General features: G+C 51.8%; 4 protein-coding genes across 7 annotated transcripts in view; 2 read left to right on the forward strand and 2 right to left on the reverse strand.

The window, feature by feature from the left end:
* Nucleotides 1-364: 364 nt before the first annotated feature.
* Nucleotides 365-11,592, forward strand: PCYT2 (phosphate cytidylyltransferase 2, ethanolamine). Of its 4 annotated transcripts, none has more exons than XM_085314399.1 (12): nucleotides 365-740; nucleotides 1,529-1,690; nucleotides 3,767-3,833; nucleotides 4,343-4,427; nucleotides 5,485-5,529; nucleotides 6,856-6,994; nucleotides 7,615-7,697; nucleotides 7,915-7,992; nucleotides 8,578-8,643; nucleotides 8,918-8,983; nucleotides 9,489-9,577; nucleotides 10,300-11,592. In XM_085314399.1, the coding sequence occupies exons 1-12, from the start codon at nucleotides 659-661 to the stop codon at nucleotides 10,388-10,390; spliced, it is 1,053 nt and encodes a 350-aa protein (XP_085170525.1). In that variant the 5' UTR covers nucleotides 365-658; the 3' UTR covers nucleotides 10,391-11,592. The 4 variants fall into 4 exon arrangements, with proteins under 4 accessions (XP_085170525.1, XP_085170522.1, XP_085170523.1 ...); XM_085314397.1 differs by having other exon boundaries at nucleotides 651-740; nucleotides 1,570-1,690; XM_085314398.1 differs by lacking the exon at nucleotides 365-740 and adding an exon at nucleotides 747-891.
* Nucleotides 11,593-14,327: 2,735 nt separating this feature from the next.
* Nucleotides 14,328-15,437, reverse strand: NPB (neuropeptide B). The gene is made up of 2 exons (XM_085314403.1): nucleotides 14,940-15,437; nucleotides 14,328-14,517 (listed from the first exon to the last, which is right to left on the reverse strand). The coding sequence occupies exons 1-2, from the start codon at nucleotides 15,144-15,146 to the stop codon at nucleotides 14,389-14,391; spliced, it is 336 nt and encodes a 111-aa protein (XP_085170529.1). The 5' UTR covers nucleotides 15,147-15,437; the 3' UTR covers nucleotides 14,328-14,388.
* Nucleotides 15,438-15,527: 90 nt separating this feature from the next.
* On the reverse strand, nucleotides 15,528-16,115 carry ANAPC11 (anaphase promoting complex subunit 11). The gene is made up of 2 exons (XM_085314402.1): nucleotides 15,972-16,115; nucleotides 15,528-15,901 (listed from the first exon to the last, which is right to left on the reverse strand). Exons 1-2 carry the CDS (start codon nucleotides 16,078-16,080, stop codon nucleotides 15,756-15,758), a joined length of 255 nt encoding a protein of 84 aa, XP_085170528.1. The 5' UTR covers nucleotides 16,081-16,115; the 3' UTR covers nucleotides 15,528-15,755.
* Nucleotides 16,116-16,222: 107 nt separating this feature from the next.
* The window catches only part of ALYREF (Aly/REF export factor), a 5,105-nt gene continuing 4,999 nt past the window's right edge, over nucleotides 16,223-16,328 (forward strand). Inside the window, exon 1 of the mRNA XM_085314425.1 lies at nucleotides 16,223-16,322. Coding sequence (XP_085170551.1) covers nucleotides 16,267-16,322 — 56 coding nt within the window. The 5' untranslated portion in view covers nucleotides 16,223-16,266. The remainder of the gene's footprint in view (nucleotides 16,323-16,328) is intronic.

A 16,328-nucleotide genomic window follows, 5' to 3' on the forward strand; every position in this document is an offset into this window, starting at 1 on the left:
CATGCCCACGGCGAAGCCCCGCCTTTTCCCGGCCGCMGGCAGCGCTGGGCTGGCACCGCCCCCTTAAGGTGGCGCGGGGTTATCGCGGTGTTCTGTGGGGTCGCGCAGGGCGAGACGCCCTTAACGAGGARCCTTGCGGGCGTCCTGGAAGCGGAAGCGCGCCGGGGTCAGGGCGAGTGGTGACGTTTCGCTGGCCGGCGCAGAGCGGGCCGCGGCGGCCGTTGGCGCCGCGGAGGTGCCGGGGGCGGCGGCGGGCTGAGGAGGCCGCGCACAGGCCCCGCGCTGNGGCCAGCAATAAACGGAGTTTGCTGAGGTGCTGCCTCCGGCTCGTCTGTGACCGCCGGGGCGCGGGGGGTGGCCGCGGGGCGCCCTTCCTGGYGTCGGCAGGGACCGGGACCGGCTCCGAGACGGCCCTGCGCTCCGCTCCCTCACCGCGGTGCTGGGAGCGGCCCCGCGCAGCCGCGGGAGCCCGGTGCCGCCGGAGTCGGTCGAGCCGCCGGTGCCGGTAGTGCTGGAGCCCTTTGGCCGCGGGTGCGCTCGGCCCGGGTGCCCCGGGAGGCCGCTGTCGGTAGTCCACTGGGCTCGGATCGGCACCGGGAGCAGGCGGCAGCTGCGCCGTGGCCGTGGCTCACCCCGGCCTTTGCCTTCCAGCTATGACATGGTGCACTATGGCCACTCCAATCAGCTGCGCCAGGCTCGGGCCATGGGAGACTACCTGATCGTTGGAGTCCACACAGATGGTAAGAGGTTTTCTCAGCTTTTCACCTCCTGCTACCTCTAGAATCACCCAGCAGCGTTAGCCCCGAGGCARCGAAGACCCTGGTGCAGAACAGATTCCTCCCTGCATCTCAAGGAGCAGCAGCTACCAAAAGAAAACCGTATCTTCCCTGGGTAAGGGAGTGGAGCTGTCCTTTTCACTCTTTCCTCAGTGCTGGGTAGATCAGAGCTTGCAAGGTTCTTTGCAGGGGTCATCTATGTTATCAAATAATTGAATCAGTTAAAAAAACCCATCCAGTTACCCTGGTGCRAACTGCGGAAATGATACCCCCAGATCACGTTTCTGTGTGGAGAGCACTGGTTTCGAGCGCATGTGAAAGTATGCATACTAGAAATTTGTTCTTGCATATGAAGGTGGATTTCAATTTGATTATATTCCTGGTGCATATTTGCTAACATAAACCAAGTGTAGTATGAAGCTATTGATAAAAAGGAAATTTTCTCTTTGGGGTCTGCTAGGAAGCCAAGATGATCTCCTCATTAAGGCAGCACGTCTGATTACAGGGAGTCACTGTTTCCTTTTACATTCAAAGTTAATTCCGGGGCTTTTTGTTACACATTTATGAAACGTGACTGAATTAAAACCTCTTCTGATCTAGCTTGGGCTTTTGTCTCTACTCCTAAGCAATTTCAAGCTGAGCTTGGGCCCCTAGTCAAGCCCACCTGCCCGTGAACTGAGTAAGGCTCCTGTAGGTGAAAGTACTTGTAGCTGTAGCACATGTTTCTAATTGAGATTTTCTGTTTCTCCCAGAGGAGATTGCCAAGCACAAGGGCCCCCCTGTCTTTACRCAGGAGGAGAGGTACAAAATGGTACAAGCCATCAAGTGGGTGGATGAGATTGCTYCAGGAGCTCCCTACGTCACCACACTGGAAACCTTGGACAAATATAACTGTGACTTCTGTGTGCATGGTGGTGAGTGATGTTCCAAGGTGATATTTGTATTACTATAGCCCCGATGGGGCTTGCGTGTGCTTACTTTTCTTGCTGCGCACCAAGGAACGTTCTGGCTAGCACTTGGGATCAGAAAATACCTTATTTGCACAGACTTCTGTGTTGCCAGCACCTGCCCTGGTCAGTACAGCTACTGCTGTTTGGTATTCTGCAGAAAGACATTTGTGTAATAGGCACTGTAAGAGTGATCAGCTCAGCTCCCCTGGTTTCAGGCATCCCTTTTGCTTAGAAAGATGAGATGTGTTGTCTGACAATTATCCTGAGATTGCCATTGGTACAAGCAAGGGTTTGTAAATAGTTATTTAACAGTGAAAAGCAGCATTATAAAGGCAAGAGTGCAGAAATACAATCATGTTTATTCATCCTGAGATCAGATCAGATATGAAGGGCTTTTTTCTCTTTATCCAGTTCATAAGCTGGATAAGTGCTTAGCTAACTGTGTGGTCTGAGGCCTGGTACTTGTATGAACATCTTTCAGTTTACAGTCGTTGAAGAGAAACTGTTCTGAGGAAACATTCTTGTTTTCATACCCTGTCCCCTTCCTTGGGCTATTTCTGGGGTTCATTCAGCTTTAGCTCCTTCTACTTCAAAGGTACTTTGTTAATTAGGAGTAGTCTTTATGCTCTTCTCACTTCTCCTCATTTGATCCCAGCTCCCTGCTAGTAATAATTCAAGTATTGCGTTAAATACTGTATATTAACTCACRTTAAGTCGTTATTCTTCCATAAGATAGAAATGCTTTTCACCTGACAGAATGATTATCAAATTCCTTGTTAACTTCCTATATGTCTTTTTWAAAAAAATGTGTTGGAACTTTATCCTTGAATATAATGCCTGTAAAATGCTATTATGCTTTTTGTTTTTATATGGAATTAACACTTGGAGCCTYGCTACCAGTGCTTTTTTGAGACTAGACATGATGATAATTGCCTGCACTGAAAGTGTGTAAGGGGTCAGGTACCCAAAACTAGTCTCAGAGAGAGAGTTTGACAACAGAGAAGCTCTAGTGGCCTTTGCTCCAGTTATCCTGCATTTATCCCCTCTGCCAAAACATTCCATGCTTCTATGTGGATCATACTCCTAGGTGCTGCAGTTTTACCAGACCGTGTTTGTGCAGAAGTTTTGAAATAGCTGAGCTTTACTGGGAAGATGACAGACAGCAAATCCAGTGTTTCTGCCTCTTTCTTGGCTCATAGAGCAGTACTTGCAATATGTTCTCCCCACCTCCCTTCACTGTGTACCCTGAGGTAAAGGTGTGGAATTTTAGAAGAACTTAACAGCTTTTCTGAGCATGCTGCAGCAATTATGTAAGAGTAGTACTAGTGAGTTACCAGTGCTTGCACTGTATACTGGGTATTTTGCTAAATGAAAGCCTATTTAGGTTTTCACTTGTGAGTAATTGAAACTATTGCTAAAGTCAGGTGAGAGGTGTTTTTGTAGGATGAGTTAGGAACCATGCCCAAGTAAGAACCAGAACTAACTCTGCAGTACTAGTGTAGTCTTACAGTGAAACAAAGCCCACTCTGTTTAGTTTAGAAACTTCAAAAGGTCTACCGATGTCACTATAGAAGTGCTATTGCTGAAGGACARCACTGAGTATTGAAGGACTGTTTAATTGGGAAAGTTGTAACGTGAACTAGTGGCTGAAACCAGTGCTAGAGAAAATAAGGTTGAATTGTTTTTCAGCACCGAAGTTAATTGTAGTTATTTGTTGTCATTTGGGCAATAATTCAGTAATGTGTGCTATTGAACTCACTGCAGAGGCAATCGGATCAGATTTGCTGGACTGTATAAAAGACAGTGGACTAGATGGGCTAATGGCCATTAGCATCCAGGAATATGCTTTTCTCCACAGTTAAGGAAGTTTTGCAAACCCCTGCCACTTCCATGGAATGCAAGATGTTGGCTGGGGTTCAGATTGCAGGAGTTCTTGTCTGGCTTGTGTGCTGGGCATACTAAGCTATCGCCGTACTTCCRAGATAGCATTTGTGCAGGAAGGTGTGTGGATGTGTTTCTGAGGTTTTTCTCTCTCTGTAGATGATATCACACTAACAATAGATGGCAAGGATACCTATGAAGAAGTAAAGGCAGCTGGACGATACAGGTAAGCCATTGCCACTTTAATTTCTTATCCTATTTTGAGCAGAGTTTCTGGGAGTTTCTGTCCTGAAGAAGCCTCAGATGAAAGACAGCTGTCTCTGGGTCACATTTTCATTTGCAGTAATGTATCAGAGCTTTAGTTGCTCTCGTAGTTTTGGCTTCTAGGAAGTGTTGCAGACTAGCAGCTGACTGACAGGGCCTACCTGTCACTGGCATATGGCAGTTCTCATCTTGAAGCCTCATTCGGAGTTAGCTCTGCTGGGAAGGCTGTGCAAGGCAGATTTTCCTCATATGACCAGTTCTGTGGGGTGAAAAAGATGCAGAGGCTCAGCAAACAAATATTCTGTTCTATACAGAGAACTGATAGTGGGAAGATTTTTTTTTTTCCTTTTCCTCAGGCCACTCCCTGGTTTGGATTTATCAGATTTCTCAGATGTTCCTGTGGTAATGGGGGTACAAAAAAGGCATATACTCCTACAGCTTCTGCTTTATCCTTTGCTTATCTCCCTGCAGGGAATGCAAACGCACCCAGGGTGTGTCTACTACTGACCTGGTTGGCCGCATGCTGCTCATGACTAAGGCTCACCACAGCAACATAGTGAGTCAGAGGGCTGTGGGTGATGGGAGTTTGGAGCCTAGGACATAATCCATCTCTTCTCTTTTGCTGTCCCAAATGGCAGTGGAGCTCCTAGGTCTGGCTCCCAGGTGCATGCGGAACTGGCAAGATGATTATGGGCAGTGGCAGCAGGATCCTTTGCTTACATTTGCTTAAGCCTGACTGAAATTATGATGTAGATCTCCAAAGCTGTGGTCTRTAATAATTGATGTGGCTTCAGGAATGTTATGGGAAATACAGGCTAGCCTGTGGCTTCTCTGAGAGTGAAATTACATAGCGCAGCCACATTGATTTAACCCCTCACTTCTTTCAGAATGGGAAAGTCCCATTCTTACCGTTGAGCTGCATTTTTTGGCTGACTACTGGCTTTAAATCTCATCAGACCCTTCTTGAGTCTGCTCAGCTAACTACASAGTAGAAAGTTAACCTAACCAAAGGAAAAAGAAAATAATTTTCTGTTAGATTAATAACTTGGAATCGATTCTGTGTACAATCCAGTGAACTGCTTGTGTGAAGGAAGGGGATGGAAACACCTAGATAATACAGGGACAAGATGAGGGAGAAACAAGAGAATTTAGGGGGTGAAGGAGATCCTTCTTTTAGTGTGCTGAGCTGTTAGACTGGCTTAGYTGTGTTATGTAAATTCACACCAAGAGTTGATGAAGTTCCACAAGTTGTCTACAGAGAGATCTGAGCCCATCTCCAGTGGCATGTCCTTGGAGGAGGAAGGGACATTGCCCTCTTAGGGGACTGCATAGTTGAGGGACATAGGTGCGCAATACTATCAGCTCTGCAGATTGGGCAAGAACCACTGTCACTGTGTGGTGCCAGACTGGGATCAAATAAGGGCAGGGTCCATCTAACTAATGCTAGGACATGATTGCGGTTTAGATATTAACTAGCTTATCATTTAGAGCAGATATCAATGATGTCCAGCCTGAGCAGGGACTTWCCAGCATTTGTGCCACATGCAAACGTATTTTTGGCCGATTGTGTTATACGAGTGCTTAAATATTTTCGTTCTTTACTCTCCCTTTAGGACGAGGACCTAGACTATCGGAAACACACTGACAACTTTGGGAAGGTAATTTTGTGAGTTCTGGGCTTGAATATCTGGTTGTTCCACTCCTGGCCTGAGAAGGATTCCAAATGTGCTTTCTGGCCTGTATTGCAGTCTTGGCTTTTTCACATTTAGTAGTAACCTCAGTAAATCTCTGCTGCCCCTCTAAAGTAGCTACTGCAGTTGGTGAAGTAGGCAGATGGGGTCTGCACAGGGCCAGCACGCTGGTGGAGTGAACTATTTTAGTGGCACTGTAGACCTGCTGCACTCGTTGAGCCTTTGTGGTTTCTCTGGCTTGCTTGTAAATTATTTTTTTTTGCCGCTTCCCTTGGGATCCAGCTCCCTGTTCTCCAGCCCAGGGACAGCCTCTGTGRATACTCCTTTTAGTGCTGTGCATTGAGTCTGGGCAGTGTTTATGCAGCAGGCATGTGACTAGCATGCAATTCTGCACAGAATTCACATGCCTGGTCTTCAAATAGCCAAGCACTCTTATTGGGGTTCTCTGCAGTTGTGTTCAGCCTGTGTCTTGGTCTGCCTCTAAAGAGCTATCAGACTCTTTTTTTTCCCTGGGTGTATGATATCCCTGATTAACAAGACCCTGGACCTATAGCTTGAGCTGTATTATTTTCAGCAGGCTCTAGGTGGTATGTTTTCTGGTTCTTGGATGTGTGGAGACATATCTGGACACCAAGTAGGGTTCCTGTCAGTTGAGTCCCCCTTCTATATACTGCTGTTTATGTGGCATGCTCTGGTGTTAGTTGAATTGTCTTCAGTCTCTTAAGTCTTTTAGAGCTGCTAATATCAGGGGAATGAAGCAGATGTCAGAACAGGTGACTCAGTAGCTGTTTCCAAAACTGCCACGTGGTGGAGCTAAAACTCCATCTGCTGTGGCACCTGYGCTGGAGCTAGGATCTGGCTCTTGAGCTCTGGGTGATCTCCTTCCAGTAATCAGCTTGGCTGCCATCTGTGCAGGTGAATAGGTATGCAGCCTTATAGCTCAGAAAGAGCATATTGCTAAGAGGACATGGGTAGATTATGCATTGTCAGTTCTGTTAGTGAGCCCTGCCTCTCCTGGAAATCCTAGACTGTCCTGGAGCCCTCCTCCTTTCTAAACTTTCTTCTCAGCATCTTTTTACTTGCCTGCTTAGCAGATGATTAGACTGTATCTGACAAAGTGGGAAGTAGTGTTTGTGAAATTGCTTGAATATTTAATGCCAGGAATGTAGGAAGTACAAGCTGCTAAGAGTTGTGATTCTTTCTAGGAAATTAAGATATAGCCCTACCTACAGCTGTGTTCTGGGGGGGTATATTTGTATTGTCCAAGTTACCTCCTGAAGTCTGTTTTCCTAGGGGCCGAAAGGTCGCAGTCCCTGGACTGGAGTCTCACAATTCCTACAGACGTCTCAGAAGATAATCCAGTTTGCATCTGGGAAGGAACCACAGCCAGGAGACACTATCATCTACGTGGCTGGAGCCTTCGACCTGTTCCGTATCCTTGACTCTGTTTTGTCAAGAGAGTGTAGTGCTGGTCTGCTTGTCTGACTTTCTCATGCTTTTTGGTACCAGATTTGGATATTTACCTCTCCTTTTCTTTTTCCTGGAAGTTTGTATGTGAGGAGGAAGACAGGACTTCTTACTGGCAGTTTCTTAGTCAGTCACAGGATGCTGAGAAAAAAGCTACAGGTTCTCTGTAGAGAGGATTTCTGGCTGTTGGAGGAAAGAAAATGGTTTAAGATCATACTCTAGTCCCCTTTAAGGACTGGCTGTCATGGATCAGGTAACTGTGGTTTAGAAAGTACAGGGTATTTTGAGTAGACACTTTCTCCCCGGACAGTGTTTGAGGCATTGTGCTAGAGCACCTGAAACGCGTAGAAATTTTGAACAAAGGCAGCACTAAAACTATGTAAGCTGAAGCTAAAAAGTTCTGGCTTTTACCCAGAACCTGTGGAACCAGAGGAGGAAGGGAACAGCTGCTCCCAGCATGCAGGCAGCAAGTGATATAAAATCCTTGGGTTTCCTGTCTCCCACTGTGGCTTCCCAGTATATTTGTTTTCTACTTCTTCTATCTCATTCTCCCTGTTAGCTTTAGTTCCTTAAACAGGTCTGTAGATATTGGGCATGTGGATTTCCTGGAGAAGGTTCACCAGTTGGCAGAAAGACCCTACATCATTGCTGGGCTGCACTTTGACCAGGTGTGAACATGACATTGCCAAAAACATTGGCTCCCATGACTATATTACCTCAGTGACAGAACAGTTTGTCATCTCCTCTTTCTGAAATAAGCATACTGTGCTCTGGAAGCCAAGGAGAGAGGTGTATTGGTCGATATGGGATTTCAGTATTGGGAGAAAGTGAGGTGGAGGGGGTTGCTTTGTGTCTCTTCTAATGGTGGCTGGTGCTTTGCTGTAGGAAGTAAACCGTTACAAAGGGAAGAACTATCCCATCATGAACATCCACGAAAGAACACTCAGTGTCTTAGCCTGTAGGGTAAGTGTCTACAGGTCTGTCACTTCTCCACTCTTTTAGAAATTGCCTGGGAGTTAGTGTGGTCCACTTAGCAGCCAACAGTCTTGCATGATTTCTTTGATGTGCGCTGAGAAGGCAAAGTCCTTTGTCTTCCTTTGATCACTTTGGCTACCAGAGGTCTTCATGTGCTCCTGTGAGGAATTGCTGGGCTCATCTGGCATCCTGGCTAACCTGACTTGTAGAACCCTTTCAGCTTTCTTCCACTGGCAACAAAAAGGCAGAATTCTTTGCAGAGGACTGCTCTGCACTACATTAAAGACTGTGTTCTTGCAGAAAGGTATACAATCCTTTGCAGCAGGGGAGAAAATTTTGGAGAAACAAATGTAGGGAGCCCCAGAAATGCTTACCCTGAGCAATTAATTTTTGGATTTACTCTGTACACATTTCTACTAAAAATCTACTTTYTAGTAGAAAAAGGTACTGTGTGACAAGTTCTGGGTGGTAAACTCACTTTCCAGTTCCCTTGTTTGAGTTCCTAAAGTYATACCCAGATGAGGTGACTGAAGTTTTTTTGACTGTGGACACTTTACCTGGTTTCTTTTCTAGTATGTCTCAGAAGTGGTGATTGGAGCCCCCTATGCAGTCACTGCTGATCTGCTGGATCACTTCAGGGTGAGAGTCTCTGGGTACAGAYAGGTGTTCTTGAAGATGTCGGTCAYTGCTGCACTGAGGGAACTGAAGTGGTGCAGGAAAACATGGGTGCAGAAGAGAGACTGTCCTGCTCAGCATGATTGYAGGGATCTCGGGAAGTATCATCAAGCCTAGCACATGAGGGTTGGCTTTGCTGATGTCCAGGCTACACTGCATTGAGGGCAGCGGTGGGGAAAGTTCTTTTCATCTTTTGGAGGGAACATGATAATGGCAGTGACTTTGTGCACCTTTCTAGGTARCGCTTGTGTGCCATGGGATGACTGAGGTGGTGCCAGACAAGGATGGTTCTGATCCATATGAGGTAAGCTGCCAGCTGTTGTTATGCATGCTTCCTGCTCTCTGCCATTGTCTGTGTTTGTGATAGATAAATCATGGCTTCAGTTGTGCTCCCGAGCTGAGAATCTATACTGCAGTGGATGCTACCTAAGCAAGTCCTTGGCAGGTGATTCTGCTTTTCATCCTTACCCGAGGTAGAGACTTGGAACAGAGCCTCTAAATCATTCACAACTACTCCATTCTATTAGTCACTGTTTTGTTTTGCCTGTTTCTAGTGCCTTCATGGCAGAATGAGAAATCCTCTAATCTTTACTCTGTGCCAGCCTTAGGCAGCCATGCTCAGTTTCCATATATGTGAAGCTCTGCTTTTGGCAGTGATTTATTCTGCTTCCTAGGAGATCATTCTGTGTCATGCCTGGTTGGGTGCCCACAGGACCTGCTGTGACTTCTGCTCAGCTTTCTTTTACTAAGCTGTAAATCCAGAGGTCCTGCATGCTTTTCCTAGCTGAGCCTGCTGTGTTTGTTCACAGGAACCAAAGAGACGTGGTATTTTCCAGCTGGTGGACAGTGGCAGCAATCTCACCACAGACTTGATTGTGCAAAGAATCATCAAGAACAGGTTGGCTTTCTTCCTCTCCCAGTTCTGTCACACACTTTTTAGTGTAGCTTGTCTGAGGGCTAATTAACAGGATTGAATAGGAAGAGAAAGAGTTACCTAAAGGCACAGAAGAGAGAGACTCAGTGGACAGATCCTCCTTCTTCCACAGCTTTATTTTAATACTTTAGATGGGCTGCTTAGATGTGGATTTACTGGACTGTATGGGACAAGGAATAGCTACACTGTACCATGTCAGAATGTCCTTCACCACTTGTGTTTTATTGCTTTTAACTCTCGCTCCATTAATGATAAAATTTCCTTGCTGTATTCTTGGAGATACAGCATTCTATTACACTCAGAGCTTTGCTCTTTTAGGCCTGAGACCTTCACTTTCAGTGACTTTTGCTCAGGCCAATTGTAAAATTGAATTTGGTGTTGCAGCAGCAGGTGGCCTGTCCCAGGATGGACTAAGTATAGTATAGCAACATCGTCTGCAGAGTGGGAAATAAGCAATGTTTGTACAGCGTGGGAATCTATCACTTCTGGAGTGATTATAACAGTCATGGGAATGTGCTGGATGCTGGCTCTAGAAGAGGCGTATGGGGGTCAATGATGAGGTTTCTGAAATGCTCTTGAAATAAAGCAGCATGGGAGAAAGCAGTTGTTCCCCTGCTCTGAACTGGTTATAGTCTCCTAGAGATATGGATGGATGAGAATCTCATGCAGTTTCCTGATTCTTGCAGGCTGGAGTTTGAAGCTAGGAACCAGAAGAAGGAAGCAAAAGAGCTGGCTGTGTTGGAAGCCATGAAGAAACTGGAAGAAGAGAAGCACTAGGCCAGCAGGGAACTGATCTGTGGGCTGCAAAATGCCGCAGCATCACCCTCCTCTGGAGGAGCAAAGAACTTTTGCAGAGAGAACCCTTAAAGAAGAACACTGCTACTGGCATGCACAGGATGTATTATCCCACCCTCGTCTGTCCTAGCTTCTCTTGCACTAATTATACAGATGTAATGGGTTGGGATCCTGCTGCCTAGTTTTTCCTCTGTTAATCAGCCCCTATTCCCTTTCCCAAGAGGAGATTTGACAAAAGAGAAAATGGTTTTAATTCTAACTGATGTTTTAACATGTTGATGTGCTTTTACCTTCTGCCATTTCTGGCTTTTAGTAGGTGGGAAGTGGAGCAGCTCCCCGGGCTGCTTCTGTCCCGTTCCAGGTTCTGCTGTCCTGGTTGCAGTCTGCATTTCAGAACAGCCCTTTGGTTCGTGGTGTGGGCTGCTTTACACACTGAAGAGAACAACCTTCTCGGGGGAAAGGATCTGGCGCTCATAGTTCCTCCTGAGAGCTGTTGGTTAGGGATGTTAGGCCATCAGTGTGACTGCTGCTGGAGATGCTGACTGTGTCCTGTGCTGTAAGATTCCCCGCGTTGACTCTTCTCTGCTGCTGTGTCTGTACAAATACCGGACACAATGTTACTTCTGGTTTAACTGGAAAAAGCCTTTCTCCAGCTGTGACTGGTACCAGTGCATCATTTGTTTCCCCAGTAACTGGCAGCAGCTTAGCATCTCCTGAAGGGTGAGGGACCCTCAATGCTAGTGGTTTCCCTGGTGATTAATTTCTCTGTGTGAGGAGTGGAAATGTTGGTGGGGGGCAGGGTAGCCAAAGGCTCTTCCTGTTGCAAGATATGCAGGAGATCCAATTCTACGCATAGAGCTCTGAGCATACTCTGCTGGCTGCTGGAGTTCACCTTGTGTCTAAGGGAGTTACCTTGTGTGCTGAAATTCCATGTCGCTTTTCTTAAGGTTGAAAGGCAGCATGTTCACCTCCTGTGGGAAGTGACAGGGCCTGAGGAGAATGGGCCTGGGAGAAGACAGGGCTAGGCTGAGCCCTCTTCTGCCTCTTACATTCCAGGGTGCTGTGCTGGGGGTCTCAAGCCACTCCCTGCACTGTGCTGTGCAGTCCTTCCAAGATGGTTCTTTTCTTTCCTCTCTGTTGTACACTTCTGTTGCTGATCACTAATAAAATGTTAAAGAATTGTGTATCAGTCTCTTTGGGCCTTGAGTCCAGGCAGCAGAAAGCTGTCAGGCCTTTGGGTGGAACTGGCTTCCTAGGAAGCTTTTCCATAGGAGCTCTACTGAATTCCAGCTAGAGTTCACTAGAGCTGTGAAAACAAACTATTTGCCCTTGGATGGACCAGCCTCGGCTCTGGGAGAGTGCTAAATTTGTTCTACCACGTGGGTCAGAGATCACTGTGGAGCCAGAAGCCATTTGGTCTTTCCCTGTGAGGAGGTTTTTGCTGAATTCACTGAAGAATTGAGCTAGACAGGGTGAGGGGACCTTTGCTCTGCCATGTTTGGGGGGTTTATGTTTCCTGTACTTTAAAGCTGCAGCAGACCTTGCATGGGAAGGTCAGTGTTGCTGCAGTTTGGCAGTCATATAAACCAGGGGAAGGAAGGGTGCGGGGAGGTGGTTTGAATRCTTCTGTGAACTAGGTCTCTTGTGACTTCAGGTGGTGGGGGCAAATGGACGTCGGGTCCATTCCGCCTGGGAAGGTGGCTCTGGTGCGGCAGCAGGGCATGCGGATCTGTGGTGGAGTTTGGGTGGAGAGCTGCTGCCAAGGCCCGGGTGGGACAAGGGGGCCCAGGGAAAGGCCCTCGCTGCGTGGACCTTGGGCTCCTGCCCCAGGAGGCATGGGACGCAGGGCACCGCTAGGCTGTGCGGGGCTGGGACAGGCAGGGAGAGGGCTCTGCCCCAGCCCAGTGCTGCGCTTTGCGGCTCTGCCAAGAGGAGTGGAAAGGGCAGTGCTGACTGGGCAAGTGACCGGCTCCTGCTGCCGCGCTTGGGGAGAGGGGTGATGCTTCCGCCCCATCCAGGAGAAATACAGTGGCCTTGCCCTTGCCGGCCTCCTGCAGCACCAGAGGTGACACAAAAAGCCTCTGTCGGGGCTCCCTGTGCACTGGTGATGGTCCGTGGGTGCAGGATGCTGCCCTTCGGGGGAAGGGGGGCAGCAAGTCCCTGCTGGGCTGCTTCCCAGGCCACTGCAGCATTACCCCCCCGGCTGGGTTTTGCCCTGGGGCTGCAGATGTTGCTTCTTGCCCCTGAGAAGAGCAGCAGCTCCCTGTGCTGCCCGGCACCTGGAGCCCCCAGGGCAGCCGAGGGCGCCTGCTCCTGCTGTGAAAAGGAGAGGCTGTGGAAGAGTCTGTAATTAAAAGTAAACAAGTTAGTCACGATAACAAATCCACCTTGGGCTGAGAGTCTCCACGTAGAGGAGCTGCCTCTGGGCTGCACACAGGTGYAGTTATTAAAAAATGACAAAACTATTTAATTTTTGCTCTCTCCGTGCTCAGCTGCCTGCCTACTGGTGTCACTTTTTTTGCCTGGAAACTTCAGCTTTGCTTGAGCAGATGGAGCAATTTTGCCTGGTGAAGCTGAAGTTCCTTGGGGCCTTATCGCCATTTTTGAGCAGAAATCTTCTGCATTTGCAATTGCTCGCTCCAAGTGCCTCTGGGCCCTGCTCCCACCACGCTTGCGTTCCCTGACATCCTGTGAGTCCCAAGGGGCTAAAATTAGCATGGTGATGTAAGAGGAAAGCTCATGAATTTCAAGTTTGTAAGTTTGTTTTCTGCGTTGTTCTTTTTTATTCTTTACCCCAACTGCAGAAGAGCTAGACTCTGCTTCCTGAGCTGATGCGCTGGCAGCCGTGCTTGCACTGCGCGGTGCGTGCCAATGGCTCTCCCGTACTGGAAGGGTCGGAACAGGCTCCTCACCACACCCTGCAGGAGCCCCATGTCCAGCTGCACCCGCAGCCACGTGCGGCAGGTCTCGGAGGGAGACGAGGGTGGAAACGGCACTGACACGGAGCTGCTGCCTGGCAGCTGCTGGCAGCGAGAGGCTCGTGCAGCACGCGGCCCCCCCAACGGAGAGGAGATGGGAGATGCTGCTCCTGCCACGCTGGGCAGGGACAAGCTGGGCCTCTTCATCCCCATGCTGGCCGCCACTGCGTGTCCCAGCAGCATCGCCCTGCCTGGTGTCACCTGGGCTGCCTATGGTGCCCAGCTGGCTTGGCGTGGGCAGCAGCTGGATGTGAGCGAGGCTGAGCGGCACGGCATGGGGCACGGTGTGGGCTGAGCTCCGCTCCTTGAGTGGGCGAAGCCGCTGCAGGCACAGAGCGGGCTAGGGGCTCTGCCGGGGGCAGCGCTGGCCAGTAACACCCCGGACGCGTTGGCGCAGTCCCAGCAAAGCCCAGGCTGTTTCTGCTAATCCCCGTGGCTCGGCCGCATCTGCGCCCGCCTGCGCGGCCCCTGTGCTGCACCCTGTGGCCCTGCGCGGCAGCGCTCAGGGCAGTGCAGCAGCTAATTGCCAGTTGGGGTCAGCGTGGGACTTTCCATGGGGCTGGTGTGGGAGTCTGAGGAGGGCAGGGGCTGGTCCCCTCCTGTCGTGGTCCCTTGGTGGCTGCATGCCACGACATGTGCAGCAGCTGGCGCAAGCCGTGCTTGGAGCTGGGGCGTGCCAGGCTCAGGCCCCGCTGCCCCCGGGGCTGTGAGGGCCATTTCCCGGCCYGGGCAGTTGTTGCACTGGCCCCACGGCAAGTCCTGGAGCACTGTCCCTTGTTCCAGAACGGGCACAGCCCAGGCTGCCGCTGCCCCATGTGGGTCCTGGTGTGGCAGGTGCCTCCCAGACCCCCAGTGTGCTCCCCTACCCCACAGGYTGTTCCGTGGCAGCCCCCCCACCCCGGGCCCATCCCCAGTGCCACCAGAAGGACACAGGAGACGGATCCAGTCTGGGTGCATTTATTGTCAGAGCTGTAGTCCCAGTGGGATCRTGCTGCTGTTGGCTCATGCATCCGTGCACGCTGTGGGGTCCAAGGACATAGTCACGTCTGCTTTGCACTGGAGGGTGCCCGGCATGCTGGGCAGTGCCTGGCAGCTCTGCAGCTTGGAGGACACATCCGTCACGCACAGCACCTGCAGGAGAGAGCGTCAGCGGTGCGACTGGTGTCCCCGGGGAGCAGGGAGCCCTCTGCGCCTCAGGGCCTTGCGGGCGGGTGACCCCGGTCCTAGTCCTCGCTGGGGCACCTGGGGAGCGTGGTAGCTCTCCCGGTGCCCATACATAGCTGCGCTTGGAACCCTGCTGGAAGAGCTGGGGTGTCCTGGCATCCACCGTGGCCCAGGGCCTCGCTGGGGACGCGAGGAGCCCCGGAGCTCCTCATGCCCCATGGGCAGACTGGGATCCTGCTGCTTGCTAAGGCACGGAGCCCCATGGGACACCCGGGGTCCTGCTGCGGGTCCTGGTGCTCACTGCAGCGCACAGCCCTGCGGAGGACTGGAGAGCCGCCGCGTGGGGACGCCCACCGTGCCTGAGCTCCGTGGGGCAGCCCGGTACTCACCGCACTGCGTGGCCGYGCGCGGGGGCTGTGCTGAGCAGCGCTGTCAGAGTCGGAGTGGCGGATGTAGGATGAGCGGCGGAAGCTGGAGAGCAGCCCTGAGGCTCTGCCCACCGAGTAATAGCTGGGTCCAGCTGCCTGCATGTACCAAGGTGCTGCAGGGTGGCACAGCAGGGCCAGGGCCAGTCCCAGCCAGTGGGCAGTGTGCATGGTGCTGGCAGGATCACAGYAGCAGCGCCGGGGCTGCCGCTGCTGCCTTTATAGGCAGGTGGAGGGTGCGCTGCGCCCACCCCGTCTGCGCCTCCCCCGCCGCAGCCGTCAGCCCGCCTCCCCGGAGCGGCATTGCCCACGGGCAAGGAGCTGCTCACCCTGGCCCCACTCGTGCCTCCCAGCACCTGCCCTAGGCCCCCAGAGCCCCGCTGGGCCCTGCTGCACTGGGTGAGGCTGGGAGCGGATCCTGGCCGTGGGGAACGGAGTCCAGCTGCGCCCCCGCCCCCCATCCACCCCTCCCTCCCTCCCCTGCTGCAGGCGCCAGCGGCTCTGCACCGCTCTGAGCATCTCTGGAGCCTGGAAGTGCATGGGACACCGGGATGAGCAGATCACAGCAAGGAGTTTATTGCCACCAGCGCAGGTAGGGACGTTACAGCCTGGAGCCCGACTGTGGCCGCTGACGGAGCGGTGAGCGGAGCCCGGAGCTGCAGGGCAGTGAGCACGTCGTGGGCCCCGTGGCCGCTGCCGCCAGCAGCCYGGCTGTGGCATGGAAGCGGTGCCGGTGGCCCGCGCAGTGCTGGGCGGCGGCGGCGGCCCCGGCGCCCGCGGTCACTCACGGAACTTCCACTCCTGCCGGCACATGGGGCAGTGCTGCTGCACCTGCTGCGAGTTGAGCCACTTGAGGATGCAGTGCATGTGGAAGCAGTGCGAGCACTGTCCCCACACCAGCGGGCAGTCGTCGCCGGGCACCTTGCCTAGGACGAGACACTGCGTCACGGCGCGTGACGTCACGGCGCGGCGCGTGACGTCACGGCGCGTACTCACAGTCGGGGCAGCAGCCGTTGAAGGCCATGCGGCAGATGCCGCAGTTCTCGTCGTTGGCCACCCAGAGCCAGGAGGCGACGCCGTTCCAGCCCCGGATCCGCACCCGCATCGCCGCCGGAAGTCCCGCCCCCCGCCGGAAGCGCGGCCGCCCCGCCGGAAGCGCGGCCGCCGCCCCATAAGGCCCCGCGCGCAAGCGCGCGCGACTGCCGCGCCTTCGCCGCCTGTTCCGCCTCTTCCACTTCCGGCGTCGGCGCAGCGCGGCCGGAAGTGCAGGCCCCGGAGCGGAGCCGCCATCATGGCCGACAAGATGGACATGTCCCTGGACGATATCATTAAGCTCAACCGGAGCCAGCGGGG

Source organism: Rhea americana, unplaced genomic scaffold, assembly GCF_003343005.1.
Source record: "Rhea americana isolate MKP2758 unplaced genomic scaffold, rheAme1 scaffold_402, whole genome shotgun sequence".
In the NCBI taxonomy this organism is placed as follows: Eukaryota; Metazoa; Chordata; class Aves; order Rheiformes; family Rheidae; genus Rhea; species Rhea americana.

Bases quoted from the DNA above. Each gene is read 5' to 3' on its own strand.
- ANAPC11 (XM_085314402.1), bottom strand. From the start codon at position 16,080: ATGCGGGTGCGGATCCGGGGCTGGAACGGCGTCGCCTCCTGGCTCTGG. The intron at 15,902-15,971 runs GTGAGTACGCGC...GTCTCGTCCTAG, and splicing joins CAACGGCTGCTGCCCCGACT to GCAAGGTGCCCGGCGACGAC.